This window comes from Macrosteles quadrilineatus, unplaced genomic scaffold (genome assembly GCF_028750875.1).
Source record: "Macrosteles quadrilineatus isolate MER2022 unplaced genomic scaffold, UCM_ALF_1.0 Scaffold_2__2_contigs__length_208266976, whole genome shotgun sequence".
Classification (NCBI taxonomy): domain Eukaryota; kingdom Metazoa; phylum Arthropoda; class Insecta; order Hemiptera; family Cicadellidae; genus Macrosteles; species Macrosteles quadrilineatus.
Genome location: NW_026542595.1, coordinates 207,196,042 through 207,215,335, shown reverse-complemented (window position 1 = coordinate 207,215,335; position 19,294 = coordinate 207,196,042). Strand labels below are relative to the sequence as shown.

Sequence of the window (19,294 nt, the reverse complement as noted above, 5' to 3'; positions counted from 1 at the left end):
CCTAAATATGTTGTCCTTCAAAAAGGTTATTACAACCTTTCTTCTATCTCTTATACTTTAGGCGCTAATCAACATTTATTGCAAAAAATAAAATTTAAAAATACTTTAAAATGAAATATCAGAAATATTGCGCTTGTTTAGGGCATATTACAAACTATTTATGGTTAGAAAAACTAACAAGTAGTACAACAGCACCAAGTTTAAAGAAATCTGTGCAAAAACAACAGAGCTACGTTGATTTCAGTAAGAGTAAAAGTGGAAAATTCGTAGTAGTATCGAGGCGCGCATGGATGGTACGTAGCCCAGAGTCAATATAGGTTTGATGTTGTAAGTAACTATGGGAAAGCTGAATTTTTCTATGCTGTTAGACCATGTTGAGATGACCATTTTCCCGAAAGTCAACACTCCTCCCCCCTTGTGCTTTCCTTTTAACACCCCTTTTTAGATAAATTTACAGCCTCTTAGCAATTAAGCTATAACTTTAAAACGGGTAAGGATAATAATGCAATCTTTAATTAATCATTTTGCGTTACGATAATCTACAAAAAGAATTATGAGATAAATAAATATTTAAAAAGAACTATTATGGATTTCTGAAGAAGAAGAAGAAGGAAATTTGTTCATTGTAATAAAATATCAATACAGTGTTTTTTTATTTAAATGCAAAGAACAATGGTCGAAGACCGTCTGTTTTGTGTTAGACACACTGATTTTAAAATATTTTAAAACAGTTGAAAAAAATTCCATGAATCACATACAATTATTCAAAAAATAAACTGATTTCAACTACAGAATATACACAAATAGCACTACATACTAATACAGATCAGATAACAATTGAATGAATAATACAATTTAAATGTAGCCTACTGAGAATCTGAATTTTTCCTACAAACAGTTAATAATTCATAAAACAAACCTGTTACTTTTATAATTACTTTGATAGATACTTAACAAACAATGTTTTATAAATTTTTTAAATTACATAGATTTTTCCCATTTTTGTATTGATATCTCAATTCTTAAATTTAATAATTATACTCCATTATCAATTCCCACCCTTTACTCCACGCCTCTTTAAGATAATTTCCAAGTGCCCGCCAATCTTTGCCATTTAAAAATTCAAAAAAAACTCATATTCATTTAAATATAACTTGTTGGACCAAAATTGACGTATCTTTTTTTAAAATTGGACATTCTGCTATAAAAGGGTACACGTTTCATCCCGGTTGAGATTACATAGTGAACATACATAAATTTTATTTTCCATATAGAGTTAACTTTTTATTAGACGACCCCCTTTATTTGTAAAAAATGTTTTTAGGGATGATTACGAATAAAAAAAATATATCCACCATTTTCCAATATGGCCACCAACTTTGTTATTTCTTATGGAATACGCTGTATTTTAGTATTCTTTTAGAATTTAAAAGCTATTTTTTTCTTCGTGACATTTTTTCTCTAAACCTACCCCATTTAGGAGTTACAGCCTGTTATATCTAAAAGAAAGGCTTGTGGTGTACATTCGGCATCCTGTAGCTCATAAACGAGTAAGTTGAGAGAGAAAGTGCAAAGAATAAATAAGTCACATATAAGTCCTCGTTAAAAAAATTATATATAATACGTTAAAAAATACTGATTTTGTTGTTTTGAAAATGGCCACCATTTTCAAAAATGGTAGCTTACTTTGATATTGGGACAATTTATTTTATGGTTTTTTTTTTATGTAGATGTGATTTAAAAACTTGTTTATTCTTTGTATTTTCGCTCTTAAACTTACTCGTTTATGAGCTACAGGATGCAGGATGTACTCACAAACCATTTCTTCTTCGATGTAACTCCTAAACAAGTAGCTTTAGAGAAAAATGTCAAGAATAAAAAGGTTTAAAAATTGAGTGTTTACATTCTAAAACAATCATAAAATACAGGGTATTCTATAGGACTAACAAAGTTGTCAGCCATATTGGGAAATGGCGAACATATTTTTAAAATTCGAAACCACTAAAAACACATCTTAAAATAAAGGGTAGTGTCCCATAAGAAGTTAACTCTATATCTCATAATAAAAAAGTTATCTATTGGTTCACTTTAGGTGAGACACCCTGTATAATAAAATGAGGCTCTGGCGTACAGCAGCAAATGCACGATATTCATTCATATGTATCCACTATAGTCTGTATATGTACTGAATGAGCTACATAATGTTAATATAATCTATATAAAGCGGCAAATTCAAATACAAAAACCATAATATACGTAATTTTTTTCATTGTTGCGGTGCACAAAAAAATCAAATAAACCAAAAAATAAAAAATAAATAAAATAAAAATCAATTTACTGTACTATCTATAACCACTATATGCAAACAAACTGTTAATAACTATGTATCATTTTAAAATGTAAACTATGCACCCCTAATTTTGTATCAAACATTTTGTTGTGCGACCTCGTATAAAAAATCTACAAAGAAAAGTTTCATAAATTAATCCATAAAAATTACTTTTTTATGTTTATGATATTTTTTAACTATGAATATTTAGGATACCGTGGTAAATACACTTTTTGTAGAATATCGTAACGCAAAATTATTAATTAAAGATTGCGTTACTATCCTTACCCGTTTTAAAGTTATAGCTTAATTTCTAAGAGACTGTAAATTTATCTAAAAAGGGGGGGGGGGGTAGAGGAAAGCACAAAGGGGTAGGAGTGGGGACTTTATGGAAAATGATCATCTCAACATGTTCTAACAGCATAGAAAAATTCAGCTTTCCCATAGTTACTTACAACATCAAACCTATATTGACTCTGGGCTACGTACCATCCATGCGCGCCTCGATACTACTACGAATTTTCCACGTTTACTCTTACTGAAATCAACGTAGCTTTGTTGTTTTTGCACAGATTTCTTTAAACTTGGTGCTGTTGTACTACTTGTTAGTTTTTCTAACCATAAATAGTTTTTAACATGCCCTAAACAAGCGCAATATTTCCAATATTTCATTTTAAAGTATTTTTAAATTTTATTTTTTGCAATAAATGTTGATTAGCGCCTAAAGTATAAGAGATAGAAGAAAGGTTGTAATAACCTTTTTGAAGGACAACATATTTAGGCGTAGATAGACGCTTAATTCACCTTTCTATCATTAACCGTTTGTGAGTTAGACGCGGAAACGTAAACCGATGACCCGCGCAACTTCCCCCCCTCCCCCCCGAGTTGTGACCACCCTAGAAATGCGACATCATCGATTTTTTTCATCTACTAGATGTCCCCAACAATAATCAAAAGTCAAATTTTGTCAGACTTTCAGTGCATACTCAACCCGTTTAGCGCCTGGACTAATATATGAATTGGTGGAAATATCTGCTTCGTTGTAATCGGAAAGGTTGCTAATGCCGCAGCTAGTTTCGGCTTTCAAGAAGTCATCTTCACCTCACCAGAAGGTCGTCGATTCACATATCGTACATAGACACACAAACACGAACATTGAAACGATAAAAGGTACATGTCTTGAATCTGCATCCATTCGGCCATGACACATCATTCCCAATACAGCCAGGGCCGCCACCTTTGGTTGGGAAAAAAATTGGGACAGACCCTCCTCCCCCGGATTAACATGGGCATAAACACAGGCCCAAGGGACCGAAATCGGGACTCTCCCGACAGAATGGAGACTTGTGACAACCCTGACCGCTTTTAAAAATGGGCCCTGTGGGCTTGAACTCAGGGGTGCAAGAGGTTTTAGGTTTGTTTGGGGGAGCAAGGATTAAAAACATTGGGCATATGGACCCACGGCTGGCTTGAATGAAGTACAATTTATAAACTCCAGTTTAAGATCACTTTATCCTGCAGCTGGGGTCATATACCAGCAATCTCACAACGGATGTTTGCTCCCAAACCGTCCAATGTTTGTGGTTTTTCAACATGGACAAGTTGCTTTATTAAGCCCAACAAAATATTATTATGATGATATTCTCTGTGTTTTCCAGGGAAATTTTACGGGTGGAAACTATTAGCATCCCTGTCAATCAGAACCCTTTTTACCAACATTCCCAAGTTAAAACGCTGAACTTTTGGAAACTTACGATGTCTGTGTCTATGGAGACGAGCCCCTGTAATGCTTGTGTGCATAATCCCACAAAACTCACAAAGTAGGGAACGATCTGGTTTAACGTGAGTTCCTAAAACAATTCATAAAAAATCAGTTGTTTATTTTCTGCACAGTAAAGACAAAGTGGATTGTATTGATCTTTCTAAAGTTTAAGGTTCTGGTAGTTTCAATAAGATAAATCAAGGCAAAACCAATTGATAGAAACTAGAAAGGTAAGATTATTTTTGCTAGTGTAAGTAAAGTAAATGTAGTCAGATATTGTTTGGAGATGAAAAAATTAGGCCTAAATTATGAATTTACATTTACTAAAGAATAACAAATATTGAATTAGAGAAGAGAGAGGGGTAGTTACTAATAATAGCATATAAATTAAATATTTGCAGCTTTTATTTTTATAAATAGATGTACATTAGACTCTCAGTAATCCGGCAGATATAGGACCGTGATACAACCAGATAAGTGAAAATGCCGGATTACTGGAATGTCATCAATAAAAACGCAATCAATTAAAAAGCACAAAACGAGCGATCAAGGAAGGCTATGATGATGTATATATTACCGCAAAGCTCCTAAATACAGTCACACTAGACACTGTGAATTAAACTGTTTACACAATAACGTGTCTCAACTTGAATACCCCACCACACTTGTCAAAAAACGCCAGATCACTGCAGTGCCGGATTATAGACGGTCTACTGTGACATTAAAATTATTCATGAATAGCATATTTTTAAAGAAAATTGGCAAATTTGAGTGAATACTTTACATGTTGGTTGGAAGAACCTAACATACATTATTTATGTACTCATTGTTCTTACGTAAAATATTTTTAGGTTCATCATGAATAACAAATAACTTTTTCTTGACATTTAAAGAGATTAAACATCGGCAGAAAAATTTCAAATGTTTTATATCTAGATAGCATAATAATTCATTGGTCAAGAAGATATTACATCTACTTATAAAAAATGAACAAATATAAAAATAAATATCAGTGATAGCGCCATGGATAATTATATAAATAAAAAGGATCAAACTGGAAATAAAATCTTTTATCAAATCCTGCAGGGGGAATGATAAAAACTAAATTGAAAGGATATCAATGCAAACTTACTTAAAGTCGGATAGTTTTTGTGTTCAATAAACTCTTTTTGGGAGTTAAACTTTTTGCCGCATAATGTGCACGTCTTCCCATTGCTGAAAGGGCAGTTGTGGGTCAAAAAAAGTTCTGCACTATTTGAGATCAGATGGCACCTACAACTCCACGTGTCACCTGGAACATTTCATATTTCTATATATTTTGCATATCCAGTGCAGTCAGTCCTACCAACTCAGAGTAATGGGCAGCAGAAAAATGACGGGATATTTTATCACAAAAATCTTCTCAAAAGGTGCTAAATCGCAAAGACATGATATCTCTTGGAGGTTTTTATTGTTTTTATTTTGATTCTTTAATGGTTATTTTTGCATAAAACCTAGAAATAATAGAAAACATAATTTTTTACAACTTATTGTTCTATGAATATAATCATTTTAACTGCAACAATAAGTTACGATCCTCAAGGAAGTAAAAATTAACGTGTGAGTTTGCTGCTACTTTTAATTTTTTATTATTGGGGACATTGAGCACTAGTGTGGATAATATGTTTCTCTCTCTTATTTTAGGGCCAATTTCATAATGTTGTGCTTTACTGTTTAGTTCTAGAACCAGAGGACAAGCTAATGTAAATAATTACACAATTTTATTTGGTTAATCTAGTTTTTAAAAAAGTGAAATAACAAGAAGAAATAGTAAACCAAATCACACCACACATTAACTGCATAGAACTAACATCAAGATAGACCTGTACTTGATAAATAAGAATGATGAATGAGAGAGCATATACTTTATCTATGGTTGTAATGTAGACCACTATGTTATCCCTGGCTTGCCTATGAATGTGACTTAAATGTTGACTAATTTACAAGTTCTTTATTGTCTTTAGATTGGTGCACAGACTTGTAGCCTATGGTGACGGGCAGCTAAAGTAAAAAGTAGGGATGGTCAAATCTCGAAATTTCGGGAAATTTTCGGGAAATTTTAAATCTCGTTACACGAGACGAGATTTCTTTTTGACCGAGATTTTAATCGAGACGAGAATAAAAATAAAAAAATTAAAAAAAATTAAAAACGCCTGCAGAAAGTCAATGCAATACCCGCAATACAGGAGCGTGTTGTAGTTGCGTTTCCTTTGCGAAGGCGTTCTTATTTAATTAATTCTTTTAATGTAAATATTACTTTAATAACATTAGAGAAGTTTTGTTAAGTGTAAGCAGTGTGAGGAATGTTTTATTACTATAAAAAGTCAAAACAAGTAAATATTTTATAAAAATTAAGAATTGCTTTATTTTATGATTTATTTTATTTTAGGATAAGTTGAACTCTATCCTAACTGATATCACTATGTTTCCTAATCGTAGGCATTTTTAATAAGTTAGGCGTGATTAATAAAAAAATGTTATGCTGATGTTTTTTAATAAAAGATTGTAAATATTCTTGCCTATTATAATTATTTTTGTATTTAAACAGTCATCTAACAATGTTACAAAATCAGGTAAAAATTTTGAACGTGCATTTCCCGTTGTGTATGAGAAGGGAAATCCCGTCTCGATCTCGTCTCGAAATTTTATGAGAAATAAAAAATCTCGTCTCGTCTCGTCTCAAACTAAAAATCCAATCTCGTCCATCCCTAGTAAAAAGTAAATAGTTACCACTGCAGTAATGTTCCTCCATGTGTTGATGTAAAGAGGAGAGAGAGTAGAACTGGAGTCTACAATACTTGCAGACTATCCGCATCTGCCTGATAGAGTCTTGTGTGTCTTTCGCAATGGAGCAGCTCCGTCGATGGTTCTGCAGATTCTCGTTACGTGCAAACACCTAAACAGACAATGGTCTGACTCTCTTAACATTTGTCTTGACCAAACTAACTGTAAATACCATAACATTCTCCACCATATATGTGACATATGCATCACTCATGGCTTGTTTTCAACTACAGGGGGATGAAGAAAAATATTGTTAAATAGATTTAACAATTGTTTGATTCCCATCCCGACTAAATTACAATACGCTTATAGGTAATGTACACAATAATTATGATGAACACAATTAATAATACGATCACCAGTCTCGGCTCTTTGCAGACGCAACCAGATTTCAAGAGAGGACATCTTAAGGAGTTTCAGTAAAGGCAGACAGCCTGTTGTAGGAGTGGTTCTTATCTTAGCTTACAAACAACTCAATGCAGAGAAGGATCAATCCATCCATTTAACTCTTAAGTTAAATGTTCCCAGAGTATTTTCTGAACCTGTAAATCCTTTGGGCTTCTAGCTGGACACTAAACTAACATGGAATGACCATGTCCTGCAGGTTTGTACCATGTTTTCAAAAGCTATTTTTTTGTTAAGGAAGCTAAAATATGTTGTTACTAAAAGATATTTGATTAATGTCTACCATACAGTTTTTCATAGCCATATCCCCTATGGCATTGTATTATGGAGACAATCACCAACATTTTCTATAATCCTGCTCCTACAAAAGAAAGCCCAGCGTATCAATACCTCAGCCGATTATCTTACCCACAGTAGGCCTATTTTTCAGTGACTACACATTTTGATAGTGTATAGCCAGTATATTCTGAGTTTCATTTTACAGATCATAGAGGACATCTCATGTTATAAATGCCCAATATACAAAGGACAGCTGGGGCTTGTTTCGATCACGTAAAAACTGCCTCTAATCTTGAAAGGTTATCAATGAGAACTTATTTAGATTCAAGGCTGACTTAAATTAGATTAGTAAACTTCTGCATCTTAAAATTTTAATTTACTAGAACTTCTGTATTGTTAAGTCTAAGGTCACGTTTCATCCATGGCTGTCATTATATTGATGAACAATATCAATAGCCAAGCCAAAGTTAAGTTACAATTTTATTTATTAAGTACTAGCTGGCCCGACAGACTCCGTCCTGTCCTAATGTGGTTTTATGTCAAATGCTCGTTAATTTTCAAGATGAGCTCTTTTGCAATGCTCAATCACGTCCTGGTTGAAGTTCGTTTGCTACGCTTACTCACCTTTAGGTTGGAGCTCGTTCGCTGCGCTCACTTGCCTTCAGGTTTAGCTCGTTCGCTACGCTCACTCACCTTTTAGTTGCAAATTAACTGTTGTCATAAATTTAAAAAAGTAATAGTGCTGCACCCTGTTGGTAAACCTATTAACTTTTTAATGCTATTGAACATCGCAGAATCAAATTGTTTAGTTGAACCAGCTGTTAAGATTCTTTAATTCCATTTAAATATAAGTACTCGTAAGGTTAACATGGGAAACTCCAGAGGCACTGGGGCGGGGAGCCCTTTTGACAGATCTGCACCAAACTTCACACAAGCCATCTTTAAGTAATGCCTGAAAGTTTCATTACAATCTGTCAAGCGGTTTCGGAGTCCATAACGTTCAAATATGTATATATACATACAAACTTCCTCTTTTATAAATATAGATTAACCAACCTACCATAAAACAGCTGTTGCACTTGAACTCCCCAGTGTGTTTCCTTAGGTGTCTGTATAGGTATATTGACTTGGTAAAGATTTTGGAGCAAATATCACATTTGAAATCTCCACCTGGCTGGAAAGAACAAATATGATCAACAAGTGTTGAAAACATTGCACAGAAAAAAGGTTGTTTACTTAGACTAATCATTAATTGAAAGCCAATGACAAAAGAAATGGCAACTGAGTACCAATTTCAACAATCTAAACATTATTTTGAATTAGTTTGCATGGTGTAGGCCTAAAATATGAATTAATGTTTTAGCTTCACCTAGCTTTATAATATAGTATTCAGGGTGAAATTTAATTTTGATATGGCTGGAACGCTACCAATCGACCTTCTAATAAAGGAACATCTACAGAAGTCTGTAAAGAAATAAAGCAGACTGCTTCAGAGGAAACTGATAAGGTGTAGATCGCCTCAAGAGCAAAATATTCCCGCAGCAGCAAACCTGCAGACTAAGCGAATTTCCATTCCATTTGCCTGATTGAATTTTCATTAGCATTAGGTTTAACAAGTACATAGGTTTGCTGCTTCAGGGAGGGTAATTAAGTGTTTTTAGTAAAATATTAATAGCTTAGCATAAAATAAATAAATTTGCCAAGTTCAATCAAAATTTATCCATAAACAAGCAAACTACAACATTTTACAATATTCTCCATTAAAAATACATGAGAATTTTAAACTTACAGTTTTTTTAATTTTCACCGTAAGTAATAATCGTACAAACAATTATTTGGTTTTTAAAGCTCTTAAAAATGGTCTAGAGAAATTTTGTGTTTTGAGGGTCAAAAATGAGAAAAAACAATTTTTACCCAATAAAAACCCTGTAAAACCTCGTTCCCATGGTCTGATCATGCTGGTTTGCGAACTCATTTAAGTTATGACAGGATATGGAGCCTTCAGAAGTTACCTTGTGAGGATTCAAAAGGTCGAGGCAGATACCTTTTTTTACACTATGGAAACCTCAGAGACGAGAGAGAGCATGCAATCTTTTGGTGCCCAAAGTTTGAAAACGAGCCTCAAAATATGGAGGAAAGCCTCAGCCAGAGGGTCAGAGCTGATAATCTAATCAATAATGTTAGAGAAAGAAGAAAACTGAAAAACAACAGAAAGTTTCATACGTGAGGTTATGGAAGAGAAAAGCTGTTGAACTGAAACATTAAAAAACCATCCTGACCATGAAGTAATGCTGAAAGGTGATCCCGTGGCTAGTTAGGGATTGATTTTAGTGGGTTGCCCGGAAGAATTGGAAAGTGGCATCTCCACGTACCCTTAGTGTGCAAAGGCATCAGCAAACAGATTTTATCCCCTCTTGCAAACAAATCTTGATAAATATGATTTACCGTACCAAAGTGTCATAACTATAACTATTACGATTTTTGTTCGAAACAGTTGATTTAACAACACAAATAGTAAAAGAAAACTGTACAATTGACACATCGTTCTTACCTTAGATTGATTATCTCTCGTCACTACTTTGTTTGCGTGTGTCTCTTCATTTGTCTGATCCACTTTCGCATTATCGCTGCAACACCCATCGGTTATTTCATAATCACTGGCAAAAAAATTATCTTCCGTCTCAGTCAGTAACTTTTCAACGATTCTGTTCCTTTCTTCATCTGTAACATCATTGCAAGTAGCAAAATCTGTCTGAAGGAATTCGTTTTTCTCGAGGGAATAGAAAGATGTTGATTCCAAAGACGAGTTATGAGGATTGGTAACATCAGAGGGTATCAAGGACGGCTCCACTGTTCCGAACAAATCCAAACTTCTACTATGTTTCAAGTTACAGTCGTCATTGATCATTTCGTCAAAGGACTTGGTCAGGTGAAAGTCAATATCATCGCTCAGGTCAAGTATTGGAGGGTTCAAATGAGATTTTACAATAAGATTTTCTTCCAGGTTTTCTTCTCCATTTTGTAGCTGTTGAAACTTGCAATTTTTATTCATATCAATCTTGTCTTCAGGCCTCAGACACGCTGATTGTGTAGCAATAGTTTCACTTTTGTCTTTCTCTCCATGTTGTTCTGAAATGTTCCAAGTGTTATTTGCTAAATCCATGCTCTTGCTTGTATCGATACTTGAACTATCAGGTTTACAGTTTGTAAATGCTTCTGGATGAAGGTTTTTTGAAATGTCGACATTGACTGACTGACTAGTAACATTGTTATCATTCACACTAATAACGTCTGACGATATTGCTGCACCAGGGTTCACGACTTTTACAGTATAAATGGTTTGGTTTAAGTCTGATACATTTTTTGCATTAGAGTTTTTTTCCAGTGCTTTTTTGTTACATATTTCTAGATGTATTCGATAACTCTGGAACAGAAAATATGATTATAGAATTCTTTTATACATGGGAAATATTATAGAATAACGTTGAATTTTATGAAGAATTAAAGGTTATAGGTATTACTGTTGGATTGATCAACTAAATCGGATCAATCTGAAAAAGAAATCAGATAATTTAACCCTTTTTATGTATTCAAAAGCAAAAATATAATAATTGTTTATAAAAAATGAGTTTTCTGTTGCTTAAATCAGATTTGAAATATAATATAAGCAATGGTTGGATACTGGTGGTTGTCTTACAAAAAAAGAAAGAATCGAATGGCCAGTGTAGTATTTTTATTATATGACATTACTACACGAAAATCCACTCTCAACAGTAAAGAAAGTATTTAAAATAACCATTGGACATGGATTGTGTTTGAAAAGCTTTAAGTGCATACTAATATTAGGGAAAAATAATTATTAAGCCAAGAATTGGAGAATGTCTACAGTAGAATTCCATGAATCAATGTTTACTCACAATGTCCTTGCGGAAGTTGACCTTGCAATGCGGGCAGCGCAGAGAGGGTTTTGACAGGCGGAGATGAGTCCTGAGATGTCGAGCAAACGCAGCTACGTTCTCCTCTACCTGGCCGCAGGTGGAACACTCCCACTCACTGCGACGCTCGGCACCCAGTAACTCTCCTGGGAGCACATCAGGCGGCATCTCACGGTAGTAATCTGAGGTAAATACATTCTTACACATCCTGGTCCATCTCGCTTATTTGCAAAAGTATACTGAATAGGCTTAGAATCAGATCGATTCTTACAGAACCTGGTCTAACTCACTTTCTCCATAACATTTCTTATTAGTATTTAGATGCAAAGTTGTGCTAAGGTGAATTTACCGATCTACCTTGCTATAGAACCAAACAATGTGGATATATCCCAAAAGTATGTAGAGTGTGGGTGACCAAATAAATAAATTATCTATATTATAAAATCCCAGCTTAACATTTCACATACCGGTACAATTGAATATTTCACAAAATTATAAATAAAAGGTTAGGTTAGGAAGATTTTGTTTTATAAACTACTTAAAATTTTATTTAAAAATGGATTTATCGGTGTGGTTGGTATAATACCAAAGTACCTCCTTATCCTTTGCTTTATTTGCTTTATTTACTTGCTTTATCCTTTTAAGATTCTTTTAACTTTATTTTAACATTTTCTGTAGAATATTTAATATTTTATATAACATATGTAACAAAACATGTTGACCTTGTCTATTGTAATGTTTATATTACCAAACGACAATAAAGATTTATTATTATTATTATTATTACCTCATGATCATATAATCCATGCTCCTTACCGTTTTTAGAACTACAGCACTGAAATTAAACATGCACAGGTGTATTGAAAGAAACCTGATAACCTAGTGAAAATTATATTTGAGCGGAGCGAAGCGAAGCTCTTAGGGGTCGACTTCAATGCAAACTTTCTAACACCTTAACTCAATAACGGCTGAACATATTTTAGCCAAACTTACCAATGTTGTTTTGTCAAATGTTTGGAAGGTTTAGACAAAGCCAATTTCAATATTTGATAATACCTACAGGGTGTCTAGTTTATTTCCATTTTAAAATTAAAGACTAATTCCATATTTTTCAAGACTAGTTATTTTTCAACAAATAGTGAGTGTCGATACCAAAATCTATCAATTCTAAACGTAGTAAGTGGTGAAGGAAGTAGTAAAGGCTAGCAGTGCAGAGTGTGGGAACGCTTTGGGGCAGTTAGATTAACGTATCTAAAATATTAAAATGCTATGGGAAGGAAGGAAAACAAGTCCACGACGTAGGCAGTGGTGGAGGAAGTAGTAAAGGCTAGCAGTGCAGAGTTTTGGAACGCTTTTTCTAAAAAAATTTAAGTTTTGGTACCTGTTTAGCTCTAATTTTGAAGGCGGTCGAAATTCATTACTTTCTTACGACTTTTCCTGACCTTTAAAAATCCCCGACTTTTACTCACCCTGCAGGCCTAAATGTACAAAATTTAAGAAAACAAACCTCATAAGGTATGGTGACATGACAACTATCTATATATATAATACGCTAAGCCGATTTTTGTAAACAGAACTCCTCTCTCATTTTTGGACCGATTTTGACGATTAAAGTGTCAAAAGAATGGCCCTGATCTGTAGTTTTGCAAAGTCTTTTTCATTTTTTTAGCGAATTTCCCATATAGGGAATAAGCTATTACCGTAGTACTCATGGTAAGACCTGGACCCGGGACCAATTTTTTTTTTCGTTTTGAGGTCCCTAGAGGCCAAAAATACCATCCGTTCAAATTCATATATATATATATATTTATATATATATACTTTTGTGCCCACCCGGTTTGGCAGTCAGTGCGCTGGTAATTTACTCGGTGTGGCAGTCACCCGCCCGAAAGCCAGTCAGCTCTCCCATAAGCCAGTCAGGTATGGCTTCCCGTGCACTTTATACGTATGAAAACAGCAAACCGGTGCTGCTGCCTGTGTCGATAAGCGTAACTGCAATACCAATGCGGAGACTGTCTCATCGTGTGTTCTATCGTGGAGTAGTGTAGCCAGTACGGCACCCTACCCTACTTTGTAGCGGTAAAACCCAGCGGTCTGTAACGTTCGTTTACTCTTTGTTACTATTTGTGTTGGGATAGTGATTAACTACGTGTTAATGTTTAAACATGTTCATACTCCAAATAAATATGATGCCTCTCTAATAAGGATCGTCGAATATTAATTAATTATAATTGGTTGAATCTTGATCCTACCCGTTCATCATCTCATATTTTAAGTTATTTTGATTTTTTTTACCTTCAGTTGAAATTTTAGTTTCTCCTTTATACAATATTTTTTATCCTAGTATTTACAGTGTTTCCACGGACCGGGAACTATACGGATTTTCTTTATCTCGAGAAATATACGTGAATCTTGTCCGAGATACTGGAACTGTTTTTTACGCAATTGCGTAACGCGAAGGAGTAACTATTACATATGACAACGATATTATTCTATCTGATAAGAATAACCATGAAACTACGTTCGAAAGATAAAATATTTTTATAATAATTTTAATTTTACAAACAAACTATTACAGGAATTATATTTTGGGACGGATGAATGATAAGGAAGCAACAAAAAGTGGTCACGAGTGCAAATACGGTGGGGGGAGGGGGGTACAATATAACGAACGCCAGAAACGATTATTTGTTTACTTTTCAGATTCCTTATCAAATCTCTCTCTCTCTCTCTCTCTCTCTCTCTCTCGCTCCCTAACAATGTACAGATTGTGGACTTTACGATTTAAGTTTTCCTGCAATTATTTCAGTTCAATCCCATACCTATCCTTATGGTTTCCTATCTATTATTTTTCAAAATAAATAGTAAAGCAGGTTAAACTATTTTTTATTTTATTTTCTTGAAACCAAACACTCTTTACCATCCGGTATTCTGCAGAGTCAAATGTTTAACACTGTGTTTATAAAAATTGAATGGCCGCACAATTTTGTGTTTAATTTTTTTTTTTACTAATAGTAACTGGGATATTTATATATACCAATAAGTGCTGCAAGCTGTAATAAATGCTGCTGATTAATATCAAAACAAGTTATAATTTATTTTGTATAATACATCGGTCATTGAATACAAACCATAATGGGTTTTCTATTTGTAACTTTAACTTGCAAATACAGTAGAACCTCGCTTAACTGGAGTCGCATCATCATGATGCCTATATATTATATAACCTCACAAATCCCAAGAAAATGTTTTATTAACTGTGTTTTTCAGTCTAATATTTCGATATGAACGATATATTTAACTATTTACGGTAATTTTTATGTGCAGTAGGTTCCCAATTATTGAAATATTACAGTTCATTTAACAAAAATAAGATGGAAGCAAAACGGAGAAATATCGATCAGTATCGTCAAGGTCAACCTATACGCTCGCACCTACAGACTGACAATCTTGCACTGACACTGACATACTGACAATCGTCTGCTTCTGTCTGCTGTCACAACACTACAATATTTTGTGGTTGGGTCGTTGGGTGATTAGTAACCATGACAACTTGTGGATGTAGAGAAACCAAAGAAAGAATAGAACAAAGAGAAATAATAAGAGGTGTTTTACATCATTTTTATCTTTATCTTATTTTTATCATTGTTATTATTACCAGAAAGACTTAAGTACAGTACTATGATTTTATGGTGTTTTATGAGTTATTTAATATTTTTATCCCCATACTTCTGTTCTGAAACATCATGTAGTAGTAGCCTAGGATGACTACGGTATCAGTAGTCTTCTAGTCTACATTTTCATTTTGTTTTGTTCTTTACGTGATTTATTGCTGTACAGTAAGCAAGTTTTGTTTTGTTTGAGTAAGCATACGGTGTAGTTTTTATTAGTAAACCAAGGTTAATGACTTAACATATCACGGTTGCGCAATACCTATTGTATTTTGACTATGTAAAATGCAAATTTATAATCACGTTAACGTCCATTTATATAGTGTCCCGGAACGGCATTGTTCCTGAGTAAGAAACATATAAATATCATATTTAAATTATCCAGAAGTCCTTAGTTACTTACACGGGGAAAAAAGTTTTAGGCCTAAATCATTTGAGACCTGTACATTACATATTTTTGGTCGAGTTTTCGACCACTGGACGACCACTAGTTAAAGTTAATTGTATTACAACAATCTTTATAGTAAGCAATATAAGCTTGAATCGGACTTATCTGCCTTCAGCTAATCCATCATAAAATGATAGTACGTTAGAGAGTATGCCCATGCTGAAGTTTTACTTATACTTGAAGAATGACTTAATTTAGTACCAAGAAATAAATCACACCCCTTACACACACTGTGCTGTTTTAATGCTGTGTAGTTGATTGCTACTGTATTAACCTGTGATCGCATATTAATTCATTCATTAGGAACGTATTTAAAAAAATACTACTTTTATTTTTTTTTTATTTCTATGATTTATTTACAATAACAGAAATGTGTAAGATTAAAATAAATTAATGTGTTGCATTGTCCATTTAAAGTTACATCATAGTAAATTAAAATTCCACTGAAACTTAAACAATAAAAGCCGAAATTAGTTATAAAGAAAACACGAGTTTCCTTTATATTGCTTTTACAATCGAAATATACATACTGAGCCACGGCTCGGTCCCCCGGTACTTTTCATTTTAAATATTCAAATAAAGTCGATTATTTTTAATGTTTTATGAAACGTGACATAGCAAATTTCCACGGAACTTTTTTTGTCGGCTACTACTTTATTTTATTTTTTGGTCAGGTTAGTTTAAAAACAGTGGATTCTGTATACAAAAAGTGAAATGTTCTAAATCATATTTTTTTATTTTTGGCTTATGTACGTAATTTAAATTGTACGAGAGGGGCTTCCCACCGTGCCGGATTGCGCCGTGCGGGCATATTTTGATCCAGTGGCGGGTGTTGGGTGTTTTGAATAAGAATACTGAATTGCTCGTTTTAAGATCGTATCATTACAAATCCTATCATTTTAAGATTTGCTTACACTTACGAGAAATGCATTTTCCATTTGTACATTTCCCAGGTACAAATTTTATGAAATAACGTACATTATTGCGTTGTTTGACAAGTAGCTGGGGACCGAGCTTTGTTCGGGAAACTTTACACTTTGAGAGTATTCCTTGGTCAATGTAATGCTATCCCAAAAATAATAATTTGCGGTTTTTTTTCTTGACATTTAACTTCTATTCAAATAATAATATCATAGTTTACTGAAATGATGAGATAGAAGAGTTTTTAAAAATTTGTTTGGTTCCCCTAAATGGCCGAAACTATAGAAATTACCCAGTATTTTTCACGCTGAATTCAAAGAAGGCTATTAGTAGTATGAAAATCTTCCCACCTTCCTTCCTTTGAAGTATTAGTCACTGCAAGAACTTGGACTCGCTCCAAAACCAGAACCGAAACGTTTAATTTACCCTCAATTTATAAAATGTAATAAGTTACAATTTTCTGGAAACTCAGGACACTTTCTGACTGAAAATAATTACGGTTGATCCTTGTTGGTGAGTACCAAAAAGGAACCTTAGGTATAAACATGGTTGTATATCCAAGTTTGGTTGTCCTTGATATTGCACTATTTCATTGACACTGACAAATTAGGGCTAGGCTGCACTATAAGTTAATTGGGAGTTTATTTGATATCTAGTCCTAAGCTTATAGCCATCTTAAGGCAAACATAACCAAAACCTAACCACAGACATATAAATATAAGTGATATAAATATAAACACTCATCCTCTGTAGGCCTAAAGCTACCTATCTATATTTTTTTTGGGTTAGGATTAGTACTTTTTTGAGAGAGTGTCATTATGTACTGAGCACACTTAGATGATATAGGGTATCAGTAATTTATGAAATTATTTATTTATAAAAAGCAACCTAACGGAGTTACCTTAATGATGCACCCAGTATTTAATACAAACATTAAAGCTTATGCCTATGTATATTAGTTTTAAAACGGAGTAGAATAAGGCACCTATAATCTAGATTAGGCATTGATTAGTGTTTATAAACTAAACATGGATGAACCACTAAGTCAAGCTACTAATCCAGTTGTTCAGGCTAGGCTAAACTGAACTCTGAAAGCATCAATCTCAAAACGGCCACAACTTAAGAACAGATCCTAGAATTTGATTTATTTTAAACTTTATTTTTCTGAAATAGATAGCTAAACTGTCCAGTGCAATCATCCCACACTGCAAATAGCAACACTCAAACTTAGTTAGGTAAGCTAGTGGTAGGTTACAACTAATTATTATCCCTGTGACCGATTCAGAGTAACATCTGACATCAGTCAGAATCAGACGACATTATTGACAACGACACTCGTCGTGTCGTTTCTTTAATTTACGGTATAATATAGTATGAAACATCTACCATATCCATAATAATGTTCTACCACTGCACCTAAACAGCAGAAAAAAGCAAATCACCAAATTCAAATCACCAAGATTCGCACAATATGACAAATTATTTATAAATCAAAAACAGTATATCTTCTGTGCCAGTAGTTAATGCGTGATTGAACTTCAAACAAACAAACACACAAACTTTCACATTTATAATATTAGTAAGATAAGATGTATTAATTAAATATCAATTACAAGCTGTGTGCCCGTTCTACGCACGGGGATCCTCTAGTGGTCAGTTGAAACCTTCCTAAATAAAGAAAAACTATTGGTTTGCATATTTTCAGATATGCTAGCCAAACTATTATATACAAACAAATACAGTATCTGACAGTTTCAAGTAAAAAAAAAATGCGTAATAGATCTATGAGGGGTACACTTCCATATCTGTTGGCACAAACAACTAAATTAGTAATATTGATTATTCGATTGTTTAATTCCATATTAATGTTATTTATTTGTTATTTGTTATTTATTTATTTGTTATGTTATTTGGTTAGTTAGGTTAGGTTAACCTTACCTAACTAACCAAACGATATATAGTTATAATACTATACCTCAACCTCGCCATTAAACATTCAGGTTGGAAATTTCACTATCAAAGGTGCTCTTGGCCTGTCCGTACGGAACACTGAGTTATATGCGCTACCAACTTATAAATAATTGTTTAAGCCTACGAACCCAAGAGATGGATAATTGGTCTGTTGGACGTATGGTCCAGCGAGCAGCACATAGCGTTGAGAAGACTCATTAGAAATACGATTTGAGCATAATCCGTAAACCTCTGTTACAATCACCCACTGCAGTTGTCGCTAAACACTTTACACAACCACCATTGAAGTGCCGTCAACGAGTTGAAACCTTATATGTAAGCTATTGGTAACGCTTATCTAAAAAATGTAAGTTTCCCAGGCATATAGAACACTGAGTCTTTTCCCCGGTTATAAACCCAAAACTCGATAGAAATTCTATACACAAAGAAGCTCTATTTTCATTTACGGTTACTCTACACATTATTGCACTTGCGATTAATTAAATCCGTTATGTAAGGAAAAACGGTTTTCATCCAACTTGGTTTGGATTTGCTTTTGAAACTTGATCTGAAATGATTGCGGTATTTGTAAACAATATTCAATGTAAACATATCAGTGACAGCTAGAGAAAAATAATCTTGATCCGAACAGCTGTTCACTATTTCATATGATGATTACGTGATAAACATTGTGAGAAAACTTGACAAAAATCGCACAAAATTGGGTTTTAAACGTCCGTAAGTTTTTTTTACAAAGTAGCGAGGCCATAT

The 19,294-nt window shown here is 33.7% G+C and overlaps 1 protein-coding gene across 4 annotated transcripts in view; it reads right to left on the bottom strand.

Annotated features, from left to right (window-relative positions):
- LOC128985944 (gastrula zinc finger protein XlCGF48.2-like) overlaps nucleotides 1-19,294 on the bottom strand; it is a 49,183-nt gene that overhangs the window by 15,366 nt on the left and 14,523 nt on the right. For 3 of the 4 annotated variants that reach the window (XM_054405947.1, XM_054405948.1, XM_054405950.1), the window contains 6 exons: nucleotides 11,516-11,715; nucleotides 10,150-11,022; nucleotides 8,659-8,772; nucleotides 6,861-7,026; nucleotides 5,224-5,382; nucleotides 4,084-4,179 (listed from right to left, as the gene is read on the bottom strand). In XM_054405947.1, coding sequence (XP_054261922.1) covers nucleotides 4,084-4,179; nucleotides 5,224-5,382; nucleotides 6,861-7,026; nucleotides 8,659-8,772; nucleotides 10,150-11,022; nucleotides 11,516-11,715 — 1,608 coding nt within the window. The remainder of the gene's footprint in view (nucleotides 1-4,083; nucleotides 4,180-5,223; nucleotides 5,383-6,860; nucleotides 7,027-8,658; nucleotides 8,773-10,149; nucleotides 11,023-11,515; nucleotides 11,716-19,294) is intronic. The other variant, XM_054405949.1, reaches the window with a different exon arrangement.